Raw genomic sequence first — 26,080 nt, 5'->3', positions numbered from 1 at the left:
AGGGGCTCCCCACTTCCCTGCAGAATAACCGGCCTCAGCTGACTAGCGAGGTATGCTGAATGCTTCCGCCCAGGGTACAAATATAAGCATGTCCCCTGGCTGTGGCATTACATTCCTGCTAAACAGAGTCCGGTGCTGGCTGTGTAAAATATGGGGGACCCCTATGTAATTTTGCCCCTGTATTTTACACAACAGGGACTTGCTCAGGAGCCCGCTGCTGGTTGTGTGAAATAGGGGGACCCCAACATCATTTTTCCCTCATATTTTAATTTTACACAACTAGGACCAGCTCAAAAAAGCCCGGTGCTGGTTGAGCCTTTGGGGGTGGGATACCCCATGCATTTTGTTTTCCAATTTTAACCTTTTATTTACATTTACACACACACAATGAACTACACAGATCACACTGTAAGGTGGTAAAAATTTACTGAAAATGACTGGAAATTATTTTGAATGTTATTGAGGTTAATAATACTGTAGGAACAAAAACAGGCCCAAATTGTGTGATTATATAGATCCAAATCCCAAAAGGGAGAATTTTGGCAAAACCAAAACACAAAGTTAATACAGATCTAATACCAAAACCATAAACCGGGGTTTGGCGTAAATCTCTAGTAATTATATCTATTAGGTTAAAGGATATAAAGCAAAAAACTAGAATTGCTTTTCCAGCTTCAGTTCAGTTATCAGCGCTGAACCTTCTTAGGGGGGAGTTCACGCCCGGACCTATTCAATGAATCAGCATTTTCCATGGGTTAACATGCTAATCCGTAGATTGCATGCAAAGTGCTGTAATCTATGGGTTTCCCCACATGCTAAAATATGCAAAGTCTTAATTTTAACATGGATTGTTCTTTGCACTTTCTGAGGCTGTGGAGTAAAATCCACCCTCTAAGGCTTAGCACCCTGGGTTCCTGCAGCTAATTGAATTGGGCAGTGCATTTAATTAGCTGTGGGGTAAACATGACTGCAATGTTACTAAGTCTGGCAGACTGACCTGTAGGTGATGAGTCCACTGTATATGAGTGGGAACAGTAACATACACAGCAAAATCTGCAGAAACCCATTATCAACCGACAGGCGCCCCCACCAGGTCTTCGTGAGGAACAACTGTGGAGACAGACAATATATAAAACTATGACATCACTACAACCTGATTACAATAGCAGTGACAATTATTAATGTCAGTACTTGATGCAATCTGGTAGGAAGTTACTGTGAGTAACATATATATATATATATATATATATACTGTATATATTTATTTATTTTTTTTGTGTGTGATTAATCTGGATAAAGTGCAAATAGTTCATCACCCCCTTGATGAAATCCTGAGTGGATGAAATACATTGGGTCTCTTTTCTTCTTGCCTCATGAACTATTTGCTCTTTATCCAGATAAGCCTTTGATTTTAATTATTGCACGGTCTGTGTATATATATTAAGTGACTATCAGTTAGGGGACAGTTGTTACTATTTTAGAAATAAACTATTTATATATTTTTACCTTAAATTATTGTGTTTGACACTTATTTATTGATATTTCACCTGGCATTGCACTTTTCCACACACATATACGTCTGCACATTTGCTTATTTCATTTTTAAAAACGTGCTAGTCACTGCAACCAGTTACACTAAGCACAGTTTAATCTCATAGCATATAACCAATGCTGTAATCCTATTAGTATAGCTACAGGGCCGGATTAAGGGGGGGCGGGCAACAGGGGCGGTCGTCCCTGGGCCCCCACACAAAGAGGGGCCCCTGCACAGGGTCGATGTGACCCTGCCAAGAACAGGTGTCCAGCGGCACCTGTTCCCAGATGGTGGCCGAGCTCAGAAGCCGCAGCTGTTCTATTGCATGCAGCAGCACTGTTAGTGCTGCTGCATGCAGCACAGAGTCAGAGCGGCTCCCGAGTCCCCTCATCAGCATCATGTGACACATGTCCGTGATGCTGAGGAGGAAAGCCAGGAGCAGCTCTGCCGGCCAGGACACAAGGTAAGAGAGGCTCCGTATGGGGCTGGAGGGGGGTGCGGGACCGTCCAGTCACAGGCACCTTGTGGCTGCAGGGGATGGGGGGGTAGGGTAGGCACAGGCGCCATATGGCTTGGAGTGGGCCCCCACAACTTAGTTGCCCCAGGGCCCCCACAAGGCTTAATCCGGCCCTGTATACCTGACACCCATATTATTGGGGAGTGCAGCTGTGAATTAGAATTAGCTTTCACAAAAGTTATTTGTTTACTTATGGTTTTGGAATTGACTTAATTGGCGCTGTCCCTCCCTCTTACTCCCTCTCAGCGTGTGCTGAGCTGCAGTGGGAGACTGCTAGTGGCTGCTGAGCAGCAGCCACAGCAGTCTCCTATGCCTGTAGGGGGGAGCGATCACACTGATCGCGCCCACCGGCTTTGCACCAGGCTGAGGGGGCTCAGTGCGCCCCCCTCACCAGCGCACAGCGCCGTGAATTTTTTTTTTTTCGAAGGGGGCGTGACCACGCCTCCCACGATTAGGCCATGCCCCCTGGTACCCGGGCCCGCTGCGGCTCTTGGTGGCCCTGTGGACCAGACAGGGTCACTGCTGCATTAAGCCAATGGGATTGAACACCAAGAACCAACTGGAGGCACCGGAGGATGATCATGAGACTGATTGTTCTATTTCTTGATGTATGTGAGCATTGATACAGTAAAACTGGTGTTTATACCTTACTCACAAGGCGCGCCTTTCTTCTTTTTTGTTACACACACACATATATATATATTTATATTTACAGTATATTTGTAATATATATATAGCGTGGATCAGTCCTGCCCTGATCAGAGTCTAGATGACCTTTTTTGGGAGGTGGAGAAGTTATTGAATAAGGAAATTCGGACATGGTGGGATGTAGCTATTCTTGAGCAATATGTTAAAGTGGGACAAATACCAAGAGGCCTGAGATTAGTAAAGAGACCTACGTTTGGTCAAAATAATGAAACATTCCAGAAGGAATGGAACAATATATTACATGAGAGCTCATTAAAACTCATGAAACTTATCATAAAAGAGAAAAAGAACGATTTGGAAGCCATTGAGAAAGAAATTAAAAATAAGGAATCAATTTTAGAACCCAAAAAGAATGATGATTAAAGATTAAAGAAAAAAAATTCTTCAGAGATAAGGCAGATTATACTCATAATAAAATCCAAGATTGGAGTAAGAATGGACACCAGGTGTCCAATAGGCATCTTGATTATTATAGTGGTTATAGTCACCATAATAACAGAAACCAAAACCATAAGAAATTTTATACGAGTGAATGGAAAAATGTATTACAGAAACCTAGATATTCTAAACCTACTAATATTATTACCCAGAGATCGACACATTTTCCACAGAGCAATAGATTCTCTGCATTAAATAGAATAGAATCAGAGGAGGAAAGTGATTGCCAAACACCCCCTTTCAGTTCACATCCTCGGGAGCGATACTCCAAGTACCTATTCAAAGAAGAGTCTACAAAAGCATCCCCCTTAAAAAGAAGGTACCAAGAAGAAGAGGGACCAGAGGAGGAAGAAAGAAACCTAAAAAGAAGGAACCTAAAGTAATTAGTAATGATATCCTCCAGAAACAAGGTATCTTTAATCTTTCTAGATTTGAAATAACTGGTATAGATGCTTCACTATTAAAAAATGGTTTTTCTTTTGCCCCCACTACTAAAATTAACAAATTTCAGATGTTTATTGACCTCAATAAATTTACTAGAAATTTGACCTTGAAAAGGCATTATATTAAGAAAGAATCAGGTATATTGAAAAATTATGATGAAGTGTCAAAATCAGGATTGAAACTTCCAAGTACTACCCCTTGGAATCAAAAAGCACTCAAATAGAGACCTTTTACGATTTAGTAAAGAGAGACTTCCAGGCACTAGAGGATAAGAATCTAAAAAGATCAAATTTGACCAATTTTGAGAAAGAGGCCCTAAAGAAATTGAAAAGTAATGAACATCTTATTTTTAAGCTAGCAGACAAAGGAGGAGGCCTGGTCATATTGAATAGGGATAACTATATTAAAGTAACCAATAGGCTGCTGGAAGATGTGGTTTCATACAGGAAATTAGAGCAGGATCCTACCCTGGTGTTTGTGGATGAACTCCATCACATATTAGTAGATGCAATGCATAGGGGCATCATCACCAAGAGTGAATATCAATTTCTTATTAAAAATAATCCAGTCATCCCTACTTTTTATCAACTACCCAAGATCCATAAGGGACTCACTGATCCCCCTGGATGCCCAATAGTGGCGGGAATTGATTCCCTGACAACAGGGTGTTCAAAATATGTAGAAACATTTTTAAATAAATATGTACAGACACTCAAATCCTTTGTAAAGGACACGACGGCCATTTTACAGATTCTGAAAGAAATACAGTGGCAGGATTCTTACAAATGGGCAACCATAGATGTACAATCCCTATATACGTCTATCCCACATGAAAAGGGGGTTTCAAGCTGCCTCAAATTTATGGAAAGGGATGAACGTCTTGACAGTGAACATAAAGATTTTATTTGTACTTTGATGAAATTCATATTGAATCATAATTATTTTAAGTTTTTGGAGTCATTCTACATCCAAATTAAAGGCACGGCAATGGGGACAGTGTTCACTCCCCGTTTTTGCCAACTTGCACATGGGTAGCTGGGAGGAGAAGTACATCTATGGTAATCATAGATTTAAAGATCAACTAGTGATGTATGCCAGATATATAGATGATATTCTGGTTAAATGGAATGGTACAGAGGAGGATTTTTCTGAATTCATTGAATACCTGAGTGTTAATGAATACAATCTAGCATTTACATCCAAATTCAGTCATAGTGAGATCGAGTATTTGGATTTAGTGATTGGTAGTGCCAATGGAGGCATTGTCAGCTGTAACTACATCAAGCATGTGGATTCTAATAGCTACGTGCATTACAAAAGTGGCCATGCCAAACATTGGAAGACGAATATTCCGTTTTCACAATTTTGCCGCATTCAGAGAAACTGTACCAGTGACACCGATTGTCAACAACAAATAGAGGTGTTTGCCGAGAGGTTCAGAGAAAAACAGTATCCAGTAGAATGTATACAGAAAGCGAGAGAAAAAGTCCATACAGTGGAAAGAGAAACACTATTACAGTATAAGAAAAAGGAAAATAGGGAAAGGAATATTGTTTTTGTTACACAATATAATAACAAAGAGAGAGAAATAAGAAGGATCCTCAATAAACACTGGGATATTTTAAAAACTGACCCTATTTTGAATAGTCCTACCAATGAAACCGGCCATAGCCTTTAGAAAAGTAAGAAACCTGAAAAACCACTTGGCTCCCAATACTTTGAGGCCCCTGGGTAAGGCGGCAACACATTTCTTGAATAATAAAGGTTTTTTTAAATGTAATAGCTGTAATATGTGCAATTATGTTAGTGGCTGTCAGACCTCTTTTTTTAATCATAATAACACTGTGTCTTATAAGATTAATAGTAAAATGAATTGCCTCACCACTTGGGTGATTTACATGTTAGAATGCCCATGTAATCTTAAATAAGTGGGGAAAACAAAGAGAAATGTTAAACTCAGGATACAGGAACATGTTAGGGCTATTAAAAACAAAGAGGACAATCATTCTGTACCAAAACATTTCCTCAAACACCATAATGGAGATCCAAAAGGGTTAAAGTACAAAGCCATTGAATGTGTACAGTTGAGCAACAGAGGGGTGACAGAGAGAAAAGACTATCGCAACGGGAGATGTTCTGGATTTTCACTTTGAATACGATGGTCCCCTGTGGTTTAAATGAAAGTTATGAGTTTACATCCTTCTTATAATTTTATGTTATTTATATTAAGATATTCTTTTTTATTATGGATTTTTAATAATGTATTTTTAAGTATGTATTTTTAATAATGTATATCTAGGTATCTTATATTTATTATTATTATTGCCATTCACTTATTTATTTATATTATGTATATTTATTATTCGTAATATCTAAGTAATAGCATATAATTTATTAATATTTTATTTGTAATTGTTATATATCTATATATCTGTTAATCTTGGACATTAGAATGAGTATTCTGCTGATTATATCCTTGCCATTTAAGCTATACCCTTCCAGTTATGCATACTGGACTCACACAAAATGGCGGCGCCCAGGTAAAAGCAATGTGCTTTGAGAAAATGGCCGCCAATGTTCTAGTAACATATGGATGGTCAGCCAGGAGCGTGCAGAGCCCCTGGTGGAGTCGGGCGTGATATACAGAGTGAGGACGCTCCGTATAGGGGAGTTTCTTTGAAAGGCTTCCCGCGAAACTCCCGCGATACCTGGGAGTTCCGCGCATGTGCAATGAGTCCCAAAATGGAGGCGCCCACCGGACATTCGATCCGGGCTTTTTTGGGCATCTTCTAATTATGTAATTAGGTTTTAAGGTATATAGGTAGGGATAAACCCTCTCATAATATCCTCCTGACGAAGCCCAGCTATTTTGAGCATCAGAGGTGAAACGCGTTGAGGACAGTGTGGCCAATGCTTTGTGACTGAGTCAGATACCAGATAAGCTTCTGATATTTCTTTTTAATGTAATTATTCTTTTTATATGTGTTTTGTGTGTGTGTATTAAAAATTTGTGTAGTATTACACCATGAGAGTGTTATCTTGTCTCCGTATATAACGAATTGGGCCTGGTAACAATCGGTTATCACCATCTCACCAAATCATATGAGAGAAAAGAAATGAGGCTCCTAAAAGATCCCAAATGACATGCCTATGTATTAGGCTTATACGGTACGCAGAGCATTTTTGTGTGGTGCGTGTCACAATTATCATAACAGTATCACACTATTGGGCGTTTGTTTCCATTTCTGTATTTTTCATGTTCTCTGAGGACTGTACAGCAAAGAGAGACTAGGAGTGAGGTTCCCATAAAATCCCATACTACATGCCTATTCACTAGGTTTATACGGTACGCTGAACATATTTGTGTGGTACGTGTCACAATTATTATAGCAATATCACACTATTGGGCGCTTGTTTCCACTTTTTGTATTTTTATATATATATAAATATAGTGCTGTATAAGGTGGCAGAGTCTTTCCTGTATTATGTGCTGAACAGATTCATCCTCTCTTTTTGCTTTTTTTTCTGCATTGCGGGCCTGATCCAGTGACGGTATCTGCTGCCATGTTCGCATCTGCGACATTATGCAAATGCTAATATCAGTCCTTCCCCTGGTGTACACTGTGCATCTGCAGGAGCAAGGACTGAGATGTCCCCATTCAGAGTCTATACACTCTGTGATACCATCATGTGCACCATTGAAACTTGCAACAGCCCCATGAAAGGTGCAATTTCTCCATCTGACTATGGCCTCCTATGTATATGTACGCAGCCGCTTTCACTGACATGCCCACGACACTCCCATAACACACCCATGAAATGGAACATTTTGTGTGTATAACTAGTCACCATCCCCGAGGGGCCATCACTTTTGCACAACACTTTTTAAAACGTGCGTCTCAGTCTCAACAGCACCTTTGTACGTGCATGCATGTTGCTGTAGGAGTGCACAGCTGCAAAAAAATCATTAAACTAAGTGAACATCGGCATTGTGTGCGACTCTGAATCAGGGCCCGTATCTTCAGACGCTGCTATTTAATGCTCATCAGTCCTGGATTGTTCTGCAGATCTTTGCTGACTGATAAGCATTAAATATCAGCATCTGATATTAACATTAATGGGACTTTGTTTTCGAATTAAGACACCAACTGGCTATACATTTGAACTATGTTATATCTTATATAGTTGAATTTGAATATTATTTAAAGTTTTCACATGGAATATACTACCTGCTCCTTACTATATATGGCATATATGAATATACTGACTGTCTGTACATTATGGGCCTGATTCAGTGGTGCACGCTGCTGCATCCGCTGCTGCATCTGTTTATGGAGTTGCAGCAGTGATAATATGCCAATGCTGGCTTCAGTCTTCCTGCATCTGAATGAGCAAGCACTGAAATGCCCACTCTCAGCCTCTCTGCACGCTGTAACACCACCGATGATACTTCACATGCCACCTTCATTGCGTGCACCATCAACACTTGCATCATCCCTCTGTCTGTATGCAAGCAGAATGCTATTACACCCATGGAAACATATTCTGGACAGTATTGCACTGCAAGAAGTTGCATATTGCTATCACAATGGTGAGAAAAATGCAATTAACAAAGGAATACAGATAGACCATTATAACCCTTAAAAGTGTAAGGACTATATTTACAAAGTTGCTCTCTACAGGTTTGAGGTGAAAATGTGAAGCCATATTAACATTAAGGGCATCATACTTTACTCTTAGTGGTCGAAACAACTACTAAAGTTACTTTAGGAGGAGATTTTTCCGTGGGTTACATTACCGCATTCTTTGCAGGCTATTTTTGGCAAGCAAGCTCCCATTATAAAATATATGGGAATACCTGTAACTCCAAGGAAGCAGAGTCAAGGAATAAATGTGTGTGAACATTTATGTTCTATTAATGCTTTAGTTTGTTACATCCTCAGCTGATATGGCGATTTTAATTATGTGTGAACCTGGAGTTTAATTCTAGAATCTAAGGGACTTTGTTTCTAATTTAATTTATTAATTTTGCATATTATGTACAATATAATAATTTAAAATAATAATAATAATAATAATAATTAGTAGTAGTAGTAGTAGTAGTAGTAGTAGTAGTAGTAATAGTAGTAGTAGTAGTTGACTTAGCAGGGCCAGTGCTACCATTAGGCAGCTTTAGGCAGCCGGCGCCGGCCACTGGAGGGCACCGCTGAGTCCACACAAAAAAAAATGAATGGCATAATTCATGGCTTACAATGAAGTTATGGCACAGCTGTGTGGCATATTATGAATTTGCGGCAGTGTTATGAGATACATTATGGTTTGAGCACTCTGCTGTGTGCAATATTCTATATAGTATATTATCATTTCAGACACTGCTGTGTGGCATATTATATAACTGGGGAGACTGATGTGTGGCATATTATGAATTTGAGGGAGCAGGGGCAGTTGGTGAAATGTTGCCTAGGGCGTCCGGAAACTTTGCACAAGCCCTGGTTGTTAGTACTGATGTGTTTATAGGGCCAGAACTAAGGACTGTATACAAACCTGAACACCTCCATGAGACATAAAGATCTGAGCTTGGGACTCCCGAGCAAGTTCTAGGATGGTGGTTTTTCCCCATTTGGGAGACACATGGGTCAGTAGATTTTCAGCTCGTTTTTCATCATTAGAATAACATTCGGAAAAAACTCCTAACCAAAGATACAGAAAATACTTCAGAACAGGGTGAAAGGAAAGATAATAAGGAAATAAAGAAAAACACACGGATGGAAAGTGATCCAGATTAACTATCTGTAATGTTGCTCTATTATATAGGGGTCTATGTACTAAGCAGTGATAAGAGACAGAGTGAAAAGTGATAAGTCTGTGATAAGGTGCCAGCCAGTCAGCTCTCAACTGTCATTTTTCAAACACAGCCTGTGAGATGGCAGTTGGGAGCTGATTGGCTGGCACCTTACCACTTTCTTATCACTTTTCACTCTGTTTCTTATCACTGCTTAGTACATAGACCCCATAGTAATTATCTTACCCATAGCTCGCTCTTCATATACATCAGCCAGTGCTGTCATTTCCTCCATATTCTCACTGTCTTCCTCCTCTTTAGCCAGGGCTTTCAGGACCTTGGTGCAAAAAAGGGCCCCAGCTACACAGTCCTGTGACTGTAGAGAACATTGGACAACTTAATGCACAAATCGGGTGATCATCCCAAACCTGGAGCAGTTATTTATTGCATATGTCATATTTTTTCATTTTAATGTTTGCAATTTAATATACTGTATGTATTTGCTAAAAATTAATATTCCTGCATATTGTGAATCCAATTAGGAAAAAATGGGAATTATGAATGAGACTTATTGAACGTGCAATGAGAGTAATGGGTGGGTGTAAGAAAAGGTGGCCATAAGATGGATTATAATGTGGGTGTAATAAATAAAGTACATCATTCATACTGTAGTACCAGGTTCCAGACGATCTCTGCAAGTTCTGACCGATGTTGGACAATGCACCAGACGAGAAGGTCACGTATAGGGTGTTCCAAATGTTCGGAATCCTGAAATTCTTTCATTACATCCACTTTACTATTCATCTGAAAATGTCACATAAAAGGTGACAATCACTATGATGATTTTAAGAAACAGCAATAAACAGCTTCAGACTTCTGTATCCTAGTACTCTGTGTATCTATTCTTTATCACATTAGCCCAATGGTTCCAACAACCACTCCAATAGCTCCACGCCTTGAAAACGTGAACATATAATAATCTATATAAAGTATACAGATGTTATTCACAGCTGCTGAAAATAAGAAACCAAAAAAAAACCTTTTTTCGGAGTGTATTAAATCCGAGGGCAATTACATAATAAGCCAAGAATGACACCAATTTATTACACACAAATACAAAGGAACCCACAAATTACCCCCTCTCACAGAAAATTATTGATATAAGAAACAAATAAGTGCATGCACAGCCATGCTTTAATTCAATCAAATCAGTTCAATCATTTGGCTCTTTTAAACATGCAATTTACTATTGTTTTAGGATATTTTGCTGTTAACTTTTTAACTATCTTCTTAACTGTATTCAACAAAAGCTATATTTTTTGCTCTTCCTGTGCAGCAATTTTAGTCAATCCCTTCCCCCTGTTTGTTCTGTAAGCAAGTAACAACTACAGATGTGTCTTCCTACATCTATCCTCAATACACCACGCAGCGTGATATGCCTGGCGTGAGTGAACTGCCAGGTCCATTGCAACTCTTCTAGTGTCATGCATCTTTTTTTTGCCGAAAATGCATTTTTGTCACAATATGATGTGATTAGGATGCACCGGAAACTTGGTGGATTCCTTTTATATGCAATACTTATATATCTGGGTGCGATACAGGGGTCTATTTACTAAGCTGTGTTAGGAGATAAAGTGAACGGTGAACGGCATCACAGACGGTGTAATGGTTAGCGTTACTGCCTCACAGCACGAGGTCGTTGGTTCGATACCCACTACGGCCCTAACTGTGTGGAGTTTGTATATTCTCCCTGTACTTGCGTGGGTTTTCCCCGGGTACTCCGGTTTCCTCCCACACTCCAAAAATATACTGGTAGGTTAATTGGCTCCTAACAAAAATTACCCCAAGTGTGTATGTGTGTGGGCATGTGGTAGGGAATATAGATTGTAAGCTCCACTGGGGCAGGGACTGATGTGAATGGTCGAATATTCTTTGTAAAGCGCTGCGGAATATGTGTGCGCTATATAAATAACTGGTAATAAATAAAAATAAAATAAATAAATAAGGTACCAGCCATTCAGCTCCTAACTGCCATGTCACAGGCTGTGTTTGAAAAATGTCAGTTAGGAGCTGATTGGCTGGTACCTTATCACCGTTAACTTTATCTCCTAACACAGCTTAGTAAATAGACCCCTGAGTCTGTAAATGGAACGGCATGGAATAAAACTGCAGCCGTTGCATTGCGGCATTTCATATGATGATTCAGAGACTGAGGGGTCTATTTACTAAGCAGTGTTAGGAGACAGAATGAAAAGTGATAAGGTGCCAGCCAATCAGCTCCTAACTGCCATCTCACAGGCTGTGTTTGAAAAATGACAGTTGGGCGCTGATTGGCTGGCACCTTATCACTTTTCACTCTGTCTCCTAACACTGCTTAGTAAATAGACCCCTTAGTCTGACACATAGCAAATTAATTACCACATTCTTCTGGTGCATCCTAGTTGCATCGCATTGCAAGTTAGATGTCTTTTCAGCAATAAAATGATGCAAAAAAGACACCCGGCACTAGCAGAGCCTCACATTCAGGGCCAGATTAACAATGGGGCGGATGGAGCTACAGCTCCAGGCCTCCACATAAAAATAGGCCCATTGTCATGACAACATGATGTTGATTGGCCATCTGCTCTCCACTCCATAAATCATAAGTCATAAACTTGTATTTCTATTTACCTCACAAAATTATGCATTTTTTTTCTTTTACATATTTACGGAGAAATTGGGGCTGAGAGTATAGTTGGCGTACACACCCACAAGGCACTGGCCACACCCTCACAGCACTGGTCACGCCTACTCTGCTTCTCATAATAGGCCATTGGTAATTTTCAGCTCCAGGCCCATGTGGCCCTCAATCCGGCCCTGCTCACATTACGTGGCGTGATGAGAGGGACTGTCTAACCCGACTGAAGCAAAGATGTGCAAGGGCACATCAGTAGTGTCACAACTTGAGTGTCTCCTTTAGACACATTTTTTGTATACATCCAAAACATCCAACCTGTGCCACTCACTTTGATGTTTACATTTGCCAGGCTTCGCAAGCGATGATGCTTTCCTTCTGGGTACAATGGCTCTGTAAGCTCTCCCAGAAGCTCTTGTAAGACACTGGATACATGATGTAGTTCAATGGTGGATTGAAAAGTTTCCCTTGATCCTTCAATAGTGGCCAGTCTCTCCAATTTAGTGTGAATCAGGGTGGATGGGTCGGTGTTATTGTACAAGGATGTGAGCCTGTCCCAGGTAAGGAACTCCGAAAGACTCACTCCATGATCCAGGAAGAGGTGGACAAAGGCAGGTTTATCTTCAATTAATGACACCATTAGACTTGGGTAAAGATCAGAGGGCTGCAATAGAACAAACTATTAGAAAGTGCACGGATAAAAAGGACACATTCATAGTAATAATTAAACATAACATTAGCAAAATGGATGGGCTTGGACTTTCTAGTCCCAGAATATGTATGGGTGAAGGAAGTAACAAAAGCCTACATCTCCTTTGAACACTACAACATTAGCTAAAACATTAAGGGGCCTATACATTATAAGGGGCCAGGTGGCCCCACAATAATTAAGTATCCATCTTGCTGCGAGTTGCGGTGGTGAATACTTGATTACCGGAGCAATTCATTATTGCTCCGGTGCAAGGACAGCTGATCTGAAAAGCAGCTGTCCCTGTGATCCCCTTATCACTGCTACCGAAGTAGCAGTGTAACTTACTGTTGCTCTGCTGGCCATCTGCGCATGTGTAATCAGCGGTTACGAATGTACACAGCTGCAGAGCCACCATGTTGGAGGAATGGGGATCTGGGAACCAACGCCATTTTAAGATGGCATTGGTTCCTGCAAGCAAACTCTGTAAACTTTTGGTTTTCGGGGATTGCTGAATAATAAGGCAGCCCGGTCAGATCTACAATAATTAATGGTCACGTTACTTTAACCATGTGGAAACCAATGTTTCCATATCTGCAATGGGCAGATACAGAGAGTTTGCTGTCCAGTCTCAATATTATATCTCCCCATTGTGTGTCCTCTATATAAATATGGAAAATATAGTTACTTAAAATAGGTAGTAAAAACTGCAATTTCCCATTTTGGGAGTCTTATTGTAGAAAAAAGTTAATGTGTAAAGAGTGTTCAATTAATAAGTGAGATATGGAGAGCAGTCAGCCCATGGACGTCTGTAATACTCAGCAATCCTTTCTCCTTTGCCTACATGCACTAGTGTCAAAATGGCAGATGAGTATCCTCACAGTGCCATTATACATGATAAAAAAGCAAGCACATAGAACTATGGGAAAATTAAGTTTAACCTGCTTCACCTCAGGATTATACAAACAAAAACTCATGAGATCTGAGATCTCTGAGAAAATGGAGTTTTGCTATGTGACAAGGTCCAATTTTGGTGCACAGGTCATGAATCAGTATTACTTGGGAACTCCTTATTTCAGTTCTTTCAGATTTCTCTGAGCCTCAACCGCTCATCTCTATTTCCAAGTTCATAGGTGTTATAACTGTTCAATTGATCTTAATCCAGGGGCTGCCATCCCTTTTAGCTGCATATGCATGTTTTTTTTTAACTAGGATTGGACATTCTAAAGGAGTATAGATGATAACCTAAAAAAGGAAGTTGTTTCAATCATTTACAGTGCATCCGGAAAGTATTCACAAAGCTTCACTTTTTCCACATTTTGTTATGTTACAGTCTTACTCCACAACAGAATAAATAAATTTTTGTCCTAAAAATTCTACACACATTACACCATAATGACAATATGTAAAAAGTTTTTTTTGAGATTTTTGCAAATTTAATAACAAGAGAAAACTGTTTAAGTTTGAGAGTAAATAAGAATACTACATAACCTGTGCCCAGTCACAATGTTTCAGGATCTCCATTTTTAGTAAGATCAATATACAACATATGGAGGATGACTCGTCTAAACAGGAGACCTTATGAACTCCCAACGGGAGTGAAAAAGAAAAGAAAGTGCATATAGTGAAGCACAGTTTTTAATAATAAAACAAGAAATACAAATTTAAAATAGCAGCATTCTTTAGGCAGGGTATCCAAACGTAATTACCAGATGGCGGAGGAGTAAAAACCCCAATGAGCATGTGATGTATCACATCAATGTAAGTCTCGGGAACTCCACTGGTCCATGCTCATATTCTCAGCTTTCCGGTAACAGTACCTCCGTCTGTCCTGGATCGGCTCCTCACAGCACCAACGCGTTTCGACCCCTATCTGGTGGTCTTTATCAAGGTGTCCCGATTCTGAATGCTGCTCTTGTCCACATCCGCCCCTTAAATACCCCAAAACCCTAATCTAAGCACCGCCGGCGTGGATGAGTGGCCGGCAACATTTTCTAGGCTTTTTAAACTACTACATAATTCGTAGAGAATTTTTCCAGAATTGTACAACTACAACGGATCTCTAAAGCCAGGTACATACTATAAGATATATTGCACGATATATTGTTCCGACGCAGATCAGAACAATATATTGTGCGGATTGTATTTGTACAGCATGTATACCCTATTGCGCGTACATGTTGGTTGTTTATTGCATTGTCTCATCTGCTGAGTTGCACAGCAGATGGGATGATGCAATGAATGATGCCATGCTGCTAAATGCAGCATAGAATGATATATTGAGTGGTCATACACTGGATCGTATAGTGTGTATGGCACAAGCGATATATCGTTCCATCGCACCGTCGCTGGGTGCACACATCGTATAGTGTGTACCCAGCTTAACTCACAAAGGCTCTATTTATCAACATTATTTTTACTAAAATAATGTGAAAAAGGGTGTTTTCACACCCTTTTCACATTATTTTAGTATCACCTATAGTCATTACAGAGCAATTGGAGTAGAATTCGTAAAATTCTACTCCAACCCCTAAGTATCACTTATTTTTAGTAAAGCAGATTGCATTTCCCATAACTGTAATGGGAAATGTGATCTGACCAAAGTTACTAAAAATAAATGAGAAAAAAATACAGGGGAAAGCAAAGTGATAATAACGCCACCTCGAGGTGGCGTTATACAGGGTCTCCCCCGGTTACCGGACTCCTGGCCTGCTCTAACGGGGAGAGCAGAGCCAGGAGTCGGTCCCTGTAATCAGCTGTGTGGTCTAAACAGACCGCAAGCTGATTACTGTAAAAAAAAAGAAAAAGAAAATAGTAAAAAAAAAAATTACTTACCTGACTCCAGGGACCGGTGATCAGGCCTCCGGTGATGACTCCCCTCCAGTCAGCTGGTCTCCCACAGTGCACTGCTGCCCGGTCATCAGGTGATCGGGCCCCAGTGCAGTATGGGAGATCACCTGACCGGAGGAATGGGGAACATCACCGGAGGCCTGGAGCATGCAGATAAGTGTAAGTAAGGGAGAGGGGGGTCGCGGGGGGGGTCCGCGATCACGGGGGCGGGGCCTAGCGCCGGGGCTTAGTGTCTGGGGGGTAACAGCGGCGATCCGTCGGCGCATGCGTGGGCTCTTAATCACAGTATTTTTTGCTAAAATCCGTGATAAGGCTCCGAAGGGGATTAGCAGGGAGAGAGCTTTATTGCAAGCTCTGTCCCTGCAAGGGATTTGTAGTAAATCCCTGTGATATTGCCTGAATTCGCAATGCGAATTCACTCGCTAATATCACACTACAATTTGCATTACCAATGCGGATTGTAGTAAATAGAGCCCAAAGGGATTTCTTTCCAGTGGTCATTCCAGAATAAAAAGCCATTTGTTACTTTAAAAAAAGATTTTCAAACTCTCTTGGTCCATTTGAATTTTGCTCCCACTTTCTTTTCAGAGTATGTGCCCCCTTGGTCCACAGCCAGGGGCGCCGAGAGGGGGGGAGCGGGTACAAATTACCTGGGCCCGGGCTTCCTGAGGGGCCCAGCGGTGGCCCAGGTCTGACGCACCCCCTCCCTCTCAGCAGCCCAGCACACAGCGTGTGAAAACTTTTTATTTTATTTTTTTCCCGAAGGGGGCATGGCCCAGCCTTCCGTGATTAGGTCACGCCCCCTGTTACCTGGGCCCGCTGCAACTCTTGGTGGGCCTGGCCACAGCTAGAGCTATCCTGTCACAGAAAAAAGAATCCTCCATTCCTGTGCAAACATTTCTAAAAGAATGTCACTTGTCAAGCAAAATTATTCGATAGGAGAACAGGAACTCCTAGTTTCAATTGGCTCTCAGGTAACATATTCCTCTATAAGGAGAATTTAACATACCAATTACAATCTATATACAGTAGACCATAAGAATAGGAACAATGATGAGTTGGCTAAAAATTCAACTCCAGTCAAGCTCAATCTGTACAACTTCATTGTCATCTATCGCTCTCAGTCATGATACATTAAGGTAGATGCACTATATCAGCAATACCAAAAATAATTGATGCAGAGGAACCTATTGTTAAGCCATAGCAGTTTTAGCAGTGCTTACTGTATCCACCAAATGGGTGAAATTACTTAAGGTATTAAAAAGATCCTGACTTTCATAAGCTAAAGCTAAAATATACTGAGCTGCTAATACAAGCAGATGGTGCTTGTGTTTGTTTCAGCCACAGATTTAAAGCAAATAATCCTGCAGCAGTATCATAGCTCTTGTGTTGTTGGCTGTACTGGAAGAAACAGGACTGTATACTTCATAACACGATATCATCGTTGATCATTGTATGACAAGTTGACAACCAATAAATACTCTTTAGGTGACAGTTTAGCTGTTTACCAAAAAAAAAAAAATATGATGTCAATTGGCTAAGCTGGCAGACACATTTATTGGTGTTTTCACTGTCTTAGACCAACCTCATCTGTGTGATAACTTAGTTTTCCAATATTCATGCACTGTGTTCACATTACATTTCATGTATCTTAAATAAAGACTGAAGTGCCAACTTCATCATACAACCCCACCCCTCTCACCCATTAAAGTTTATGGGCAGGGGAAATTCATTGTGAAGAAGATCTTAGATTCAGAAATATTTAATGGTTAGTTTAAATATTTCATTAATGTAAAGGTTATGCTCTGAATGTTCAATAACAAAGTCCCAATCTTCTTCATATTTTATTACCAACATCCCACAATTACTGGAGTTCCTGACATCTGCTTTTTGTGGAGGTGGTACTGTCACAGATAGAAGCACTGGACATACCGCACATGTTACATCACAACATCATAAAGAGAGGGCAGGAACCAAGAAGCTGAGCGCCATAGTCACTTGGCCAGATCTCTAATTTGCAAGAGAAATGCAGGTACCAATAGGGCATCAATAGTGGCACCCCTTAGTCGTGTGCCATAGCAGTGGCATCATTTACACATCCATAGTTAGGGAACTGCTCTACAGCTGGTCACAGAACTTCACATGTTCTAAAAGCCAATCTATATGAGAAACAACACCATACAACAGGTAACATAAAATGAATTAAAGTAAAGATAAATAGAATGCACAATAGTGAATATAGAGCATAACTATAAACACAGCAGATAACCACAGACATGGAGTGACAAGCACAGGGGAAAGGTGGGCAACTCGCTGTAGCTAGATTAAGCAGGTAGTGGTGAAGGCACAACAGCTATCAGTGTCCCTGTACCCAACATGTGGGTGATCAGCCAATGTCAGTATCACTGAGGGAAGGAGACCAGGAGACAAGGAGCAACTCACTGTAGCTATATTACGCAGGTAGTGGTGAAGGCACAACAACTATCAGTGTCCCTATACCCAGTACATGGGTGAGAAGCTGGTGTTAGAATTACTGAGGAAGAGGAGACAGGAGATCAGCAGCACTGGTGGTATGGATAGTGCAGGGGAAGGCACAAACAGCTCTCTGTGACTCTGTACCCAGCATATGGGTGAGCAGCCAGTGTCAGTGTCACTGAGGGGAGAAGGAGACAGGAGACCAGGAGAACTGGTGGTAGGGATAATGCAGGGGAAGACACAATAGCTCTTCTGTACCTAGCATATGGGCAAGCAGCCAGTGTCAGAGTCACTGAGAGGGAGAAGGAGAAGAGACAAAGGAGACAGCTGATGGTAAGGGACGGAACAATTAGCTAAACAAAAGATGATTTTATGAAGCCCGGTGTTGTATCTTTATTGGTGCCTAGCACACATCAGTCATTATATTATATATCTGGCAATGCAGTTACCAATTGCTGAATTACTGAGTCTATTGTTTCTTTATTCTTCACGTTATTAAGTACAGTATCAGACTATACAGTAGCTTACTCCTAACCACATGCCTGGTTTTATCCTTTTCCCATATTGTACAGTACTTAGTATCAGTCACTAACCCTGCTGTGCTGTCATCACACTTTGTTTTCTATCCCATGTACAGTACCAGACCCTTAGCTTGATCATGACTGGTGCTACCAGCTTAATTTTCATTATCATGTGTGCCAGATCCCCACTCATGACTTTAGCTGCCATTGCCTACTTCCATGGGCGTAACTACCATAGGTGTAAGGGGTACAGCTGTTATGGGACCCAGAGCCGAGGGGGGTCCATATTCCTTGTCAAAGTTACTTGTGCTATATACATTTTTCACCATTGGGTGGTACATAGGGGCCCTTGCAAACTTTTTCTATGGGGCCTTCAAATACCTATTTATAGTACACCCCTGGCTACTGCCTACATACCTGGTGTGAATTACTTTAGCCAAAATATTTACTATGCTATGGTGGTCTCTATTTCTCTTGGGTGTAAATGTATTAAGCCTTGTAAAGAGATAAAGTGGAGAAGTTACCTAAAGCAACCAATCAGCTTTTTACTGTCATTCTTCTAGCACGGTCTTTGAAATAACCTAATTGGTTGTTGTGAGCAATTTCTCCACTTTATCTCTTTCCAAGGCTTGATACATCTCCCCACTGTACTTATTTAGCAACACATGCAGCACTCAGAGGTACGAAACCCCAGTAGGAGCTAGTCGGACTGCAGCTGGAGCACTGTGTTTTTGTTTTTCAAGCCAGCACAAAGAGGGGCAGGGCACTGTCATTTAAAAATACCATCAGGACCATTGTGCTTTCCTTAAAGGGGCACTGTGTGGACACTGTCATTTAAAAAAAGACCATTTAGAAGCACTGTCTAACTTAAAGGGGCAGTGTCTAGGATCTGATTGGTTGCTATGGGCAACATCTCTTCTAAAACTCACTTCTAAAAACTTTCACTTTAGTAAATTTACCCCATAGAGGCACTGTGGACAGTGGGCTGCAGCACTGTGTTAAAAAATAAAATTCAGTTGGTGTCACCATTACTAGAAGCGCTGTGAGTAGCAGTGTGTTAAAAAAAAATAACACTTGTGTGTGTATAGGTGTTGTTAGAAAAAGTTAAATAAAACTTGTGTGTTAAAAAATATAATGTCATTAGGGTGCCACCATTACTAGATTTACTGCGATCCACTGTGTTGTGTGTTCGAGCACTGTTACAATTATATCATCTGTGTGTTAAAAAATATTATGTCACTAGAGTGTCATCATTACTAGGGGAGCTGTGAGGGACTGTGTTGCCTGTTTAGGCAATATTATCAAAAATTAAAATGTTAAAAAATATAATGTCATTAAGGTGCCACCCTTATACTAGGGGCGCTGTGAGTCAATATGGATCAGCCAGTAGAAAAGCAGGAACAGCAACCCAGTAGTAATGCTGTGGATCTTGCCAGCATTCATGATAGTACTTCAACATCTACTAAAGGTGGTCTAGGGAAAATAAAGTTTACGCAAGGGCACCTGAAATATAAACAATATTTCACAAGGTTAAAGAAAACATCACCTCTAATAATACAGGGAAAATTTCCTGCCGAAAAGCATAAAATAAGAAAAGGAAAGGTTCAAGCCACGGCCTTCCTTTGTGAGTGGTGTTCCTGCTACTGTTGTTTCATACACTAGACTGCCTATTGCAGAAGCCGGCCCCAAACACAATCAGGCATCTTCTGAAATGTCACATGCAATGCCTTCTCACTTTAAGTTTACATGTGTCACATTTAAAACATGCAAATCAGTTCACCAAACCAAAACTAAGGGCCTGATTCAGAGCCGCTCGTAAGCGGCCGCTCGTTCGCTCCGAGCGATGTTTGCCCAACTGCGCATGCGTACGGATCGTTATATGCATGCGCGAACCAGTCAGTGCGGTCGAAATTCATGTGCTCGCAAAATAGCAAATGACTGATAATTTGAGTGACAGAATGAGGCGTATGTGGGTGGTAACAGGGGAAGGTGCTTGAAAACGGGGAGTGGAGATCCGAACGCAGGCGTGCTTAAAGGTCAAAACGGGCATTTTATAGGTGTGCATAATTAAAACAGCAGCGTCATTGACCACGTCACTGGGTTATTTTATAGCCAGAACTGCTCGCAAGATTGTGGTAGCAAAAACCAACCACAAGAATAGCGAGCAGGTCATACGCTGGTCGATGTACTCGATTAATCTAATAAATAGCGGACATGATGTAGGATGCGAGCGGCCAGGGGGCGTATTTATCCAAAAAACGACCGCAAGTTTTGTTGCGTGAACAGACCACAAAGAGTTAACGGTTCATTTGAATAGTCACCCTTATTTTCTGGACGAGCGAGCGCTAATTGCATCCGGCTCTGAATCAGGCCCTAAGTCTGAAGAACAAACTGTGTGTTCACATACTTCACAGATCCATGAGAAGAGTCTAAGGGCTCTATTTACTACAATCTGCATTAAAATGCAGATTGTAGTGTGATATTTCCAACTGAATCCGCATTGCAAATTCAGGCAATATCACAGGGATTTATTAAAAATACCTTGCAGGGACAGAGCTTGCGGTAAAGCTCAGTCCCTGCGCAGCCTTATCACTGTAATTTTCTGAAAAATACAGTGACAAGGTTCCACGCATGTGCCGACCGGAATGAGGGGATGAGTAGCAGTAAAAGTAAAAATGGTGACTTAGAAATTAAGAATGCTACAGTAGAAGTGCAACAGGATGAGGGGGATATTTGTGTATCTGACACTAATGAAGATGTTGATAATGAGGATGTTGTTTGTGTAAATGTAAATCAGCCACCAGTGGCAGAAGTTCTTGCCCATGATAAGAAGACGGCCATTGTCAAGTCTGGGCATAAGATCTAAAAAGTCACATATTTTGTGTGGAATTATTTTACCCCAATACTGACAACATTTGGCAAGCTATCTGTAGCATTTGTGAAGATAAAGTACAGTAAGTAGAGGTAGGGACGTTAATCATCTAGGAACCTCCTCCCTTTTACATAATTTGCAGCGAATTCATGCAGATTATTTGGGAACATCTCAAAAATCATGTAAAAATTATAACAAGCATCATCAGCCAGCAGCATGGATAGATCCTAACACATGCACTCTGCACCGCCAACACCTTCATAATCAATCTAATTAATGATTAGTGGTAGTCCTTCTGCATCCAATTTGCAAAAGCTAACTGACTCCTCCCCTATCCAGAATTCCCCAGAAGAAACCTTGCAAGCTAGGACTTCTGCTGCTGGGGGTCAATCTTCATCCAAGAAGGGACCAAGAAGACTAGTAGTTTCTAACAACAATTGACTGTGAAATAATCCTTTGCAAGAGGGAGCAAGTATAAAAGCTGCCATCCAGTTGCACAGCAGATCACTGAAGCCATGATGGTTATGCTAGCATTAGTTCTGCATCCAATATCTGCCATCATTTAATTTTGTTTTAGGCAGTGATTTGAGATCCTGTGTCCCCGCTACCAAATTCCATCTCAATTCAATTTTACCAGAACAGCAATTCCTTGCCAGTAGCAGGAAGTTATAAAAATCCTACATCTTGGCCTAGAAGTGCCATTGTAGCCACCACAAATATGTGGACAAGTGGGAGTGGTCAAAATAAAGATTACATGACTATGACAGTTTACTGGGTAGGTGTATTGCCTTCAGCAGCAGCAGTATCTAACACACAATGCCAGTTCATTCAAAGCTAGGCTACTCTGTGTGCTAGACTAGGCATATTGGTGTCAACCTGTTAGGAAAAACTCAAGGATGTCATAGCAAAATGACATACCCCACTCTCCTCAATATTTGTCATTTCCATTAACAAAAGTAACAATCAGCAACTGCATGTAGAAGATTACAGTGACTGAAAGAGCAGTTCTATTTGCCATGCCACAAACTGAAGCAAAGGTATTGACCAGATGGAATTCCAGCCTTTATATGCTTTAGCATATGGAGGAACAGCAACAAGCTATCCAAATTTACACATTAAGCCATGACATAAGGAGAGGAGGGGGAATGTAACTTAGTCCAGCACACTGGAGAATACTCTTTGTTTTATGCAAGTTTTTGACACCATTTGAAGTAGCTACTAATAAAGTGAGTTCAGGTACTGCCAACTTGAGTCAGGTGATTTCCGTAATAAAACTACTGGAAAAGCAGCCAGAAAATCTGAAAGAGGAGATGAAACAAAGTGATTCCACTAAGTATGTTGGATTTGTAGATCAACTTCTTTTTTCACTTTGCCAGGACCAAAGAGTTGTCAAGATCTTGCGATTGGATTACTACATTTTGGCAGCCATGCTTGATAGCTTTAAGTCATACAGTACATAATGTCTTTCTTTCCAGCTGACACAGATCTAAAGAGATGTAAAGAGCACCTTGACAGCAAGTTTACAGTGCAAATTACACATGACGACATGACAAAAACTCCTGCTTCAGTTTCTCCTGCAAATGCTGTTGCCAGGAAAAAACTGACCTTTTCCAAGTGATCCACTGGTGGTGAGGGTGATGCACCAAAGTCAAACACCATTTTGACATCTGGTCAGGCTTAAAATAATTTACCACAGTTATTGACACCTCTACCATGATTGAAACTGATATACTAAGCATCAATAGAATGGTGGAGGATTATTTTAATGTACAATACTTGGTGGAAAAAAAAGCAATTGGAGCCCCTTGTACAAACTACCTTTGGTGCACTTAAGCTGCCCACCCTTACAGTGTATACATGGAAAGCGGTTTTAGTACAGCCTAAAACCTTGTGAGTGATTGGTACTGGAGGCTACTTCCTAAAATTTAGAAAAAACATGTTTATAAAAATGAACTACATCATTCTATGAGGTAGACCCTTGCTGCTAAATGGAACAAAGTACAGAAACTTCTGTAATGGTGGATTCAAGTGGAGATGCGCTAATATTGTGTGATGATAACATTAACACTGATGAGGGTGAGGAGTATGAGGATGATAATGTAATCTTTACATGGTAGAGATGATTAACAATGCTGTAGCTTGTTTATAGGAGGACTTTAACAACATAGGGGTATAAAATGGGCCCCCTCTCAACTTACCACCATGCTTCTGATGAAGGACATAGTCCGAAACGCGTTAAGCATTGGTGGATGATTCACTGTTGGTGGTTTACTGTCTCCAGTCCTTGGTCCTTATAACACCTGGGCATAATACGGACGGAAGTACGATCTGCACCTCCAAGTTCTGACCATTTTGAGGTGATATGCTTTTAAATGTCTTTTTACATGTGAGTGCAATATGTTAAATAAATAGTGTGTTTTTTTCTGGCAATATTACACTATTGTGGTATTTCTTTTTCTCTTTGAGTACACCAATATCGGGAGTTGGAGTAATTTACCAAAGAGGAAATACAGCACCCATTGGAATTTATACATCAAAATTAAAAAATTGGAAACCAATTTTAAAGGAAAGTACTGTGGAAAACTATATTAGCGTCAGTACGGGACATTACTGTATGTAAGATAACGCTGTAGCCGCCTTAAGCCCATTGGTAGCTTGTTTTGTGGAGGCCCAAACAAACCAAGCACTTCAGCCACAACTGCTTGGTTTGTTAAACTGTGCATGTCCTTTTTAATATACAACATAAGGGTGGGTGGAGGGGTCCAAGTACAATTCCATCTTGCACCACTTTTCTTTTTATTGTGGGCTGTATTTAGGGGAGGGCATTGGTTACTTTTGCATAGACAAACATTTTAATTGGTTATTGCTCTAACAGATTACTAATATGCAACACATTTTTAACCAGAAATAATATAATGCCTCATAAAAAAACTAAAAAAAAAATACAGAATTATGGAGAATATTTAGTATTTTTCAGTAATATTAAGAAGATAAATTGTATATTTTAATGGCATTTTCTTAGTTGCTGCAAAAAGTAGCCTCATTTCAAATTCAATTTTCTTAATTAATCAATCAATTAATCAATCGATCAATCAATTGTTTACCTCTCTTCCACTACATACTACACCTCCAATTCCCTGAACTGCCCTCAGGACTCTGATCTAGTTCTTGATTATTGAAAACATTCTTTCTATGGGGTGATATAGTTTATTATATTGCCATCCTGTCTGCCACTACTGTGTGGTAATGTTTCATAGATTTGCTATACTGTTTTAAACTGCTATGTGTTTTTACCACTGCTCTGTCACCTAGTTTGGCCAACCAGATTTTGGCCAATATTGGTGAACAATATTGTGAGCTGTGAGGCAGACAAAATTGACTGGAAGTGACTGGAAATTAATGTTATTGAGGTTAATAATACTGTAGAAACAAAGTACAAGACCCAAAACCAAACCAAAACACATGAGGGTGGATTTGGCAAAATTAAAACCAAAACACTATGATTAATTAGAACCAAACCCAAAACACAGGGTTCCCTGCACATCTCTACTAACCAGTCATCCTGTCACAACACTACCATGAGAAACGGAACTGAAGTGAAAAGAGCGAGTCCAGCCATCCAGGCTGGGTTCTACACCTGACTTTGGACAGATAGGTTATGGTTCTTATTGGACTGATCTTGGATCGTTCTATAGGATTTGACCTGCTGAGCCTCCATAGACCTTGGTAATATGTAAATCTGCAAAATACAGGTGAACATTAGGCTTGAATAGAACAGAATAGTATGGCCAAAAGAGCAGCCCATGATCTGACTACATCCCCTCTAGGGTAAAGTAGCCTAACAGGCTCTCTATATGGTGAACCCTTTGCTGTTGTTTAATTGTATTCATAAGCCTGTGATATTGCAGTTCCGTAACTAGTGCTCCTGCTGCCCGGTGCTTGCCCCGCCCCTTTGTACATGACATCATGTCATCTTGAATAGGTGACAGGACCCCTTGGCACCATGAACTCCAGAAGCAGTGCACGGAGCCTCTTCAAGACTATCCAGGCAGCAAACAGTGCAGTGTGTCTGCCTGTAGTGTCCAGCGGATGCTATGGTCGGCAGTGCTGCATTGAATGTGGCTGCAAGGTGCCGTTCCAGGCACCCTGCAAACCAGAAGCAAAGGCCATGGGGTAGCTTCAGTGCGGCGGCACCAGTCACCCATAGCTAGTTATGGCCCTGGATTTTTGTACACGCACCTATATATGTCCCTTTTCTCCCCATCTGCCACCAATAATGCATGCGCTGGCTGATGGTGACATATGTGCATTGGCTGCAGGGGACCTAAAGCAGGTCGAGCCTTTCCCCCGGCAATACACACATAAGAAATTTTTTGTTAAAATATTAATTTCTACAATGCAAATTTAGCCAAATTTTTATTATCACATCCACATTAAAAATGTGAATTGTGATAAATACACCACATGGGAGGTGAGGAAAGGTGTTTGCCCTGACTGTCAAAGTGACTTACAAAACCAGAGGACATATCCATGCATTTCTCCCTGTGCCCTGTTTCACCTGAAGCAAATACAACAAC

At 40.7% G+C, this 26,080-nt stretch overlaps 1 protein-coding gene across 1 annotated transcript in view; it reads right to left on the bottom strand.

The window, feature by feature from the left end:
- LOC148517856 (transient receptor potential cation channel subfamily M member 2-like) overlaps window positions 1-26,080 on the bottom strand; it is a 248,125-nt gene that overhangs the window by 135,598 nt on the left and 86,447 nt on the right. Inside the window, exons 12-16 of the mRNA XM_088478123.1 lie at window positions 12,429-12,761; window positions 10,099-10,227; window positions 9,670-9,799; window positions 9,186-9,331; window positions 998-1,110 (exon numbers count right to left, since the gene is read on the bottom strand). Of these exons, the coding sequence (XP_088334249.1) occupies window positions 998-1,110; window positions 9,186-9,331; window positions 9,670-9,799; window positions 10,099-10,227; window positions 12,429-12,761 (851 nt within the window). The remainder of the gene's footprint in view (window positions 1-997; window positions 1,111-9,185; window positions 9,332-9,669; window positions 9,800-10,098; window positions 10,228-12,428; window positions 12,762-26,080) is intronic.

The sequence above is a fragment of the Taudactylus pleione genome, unplaced genomic scaffold (assembly GCF_031769625.1).
Source record: "Taudactylus pleione unplaced genomic scaffold, aTauple2 ptg000207l, whole genome shotgun sequence".
NCBI classification, from domain to species: Eukaryota; Metazoa; Chordata; class Amphibia; order Anura; family Myobatrachidae; genus Taudactylus; species Taudactylus pleione.
Note: the sequence above shows the minus strand (reverse complement) of the source record. Positions and strands in the feature narration are given on the sequence as shown.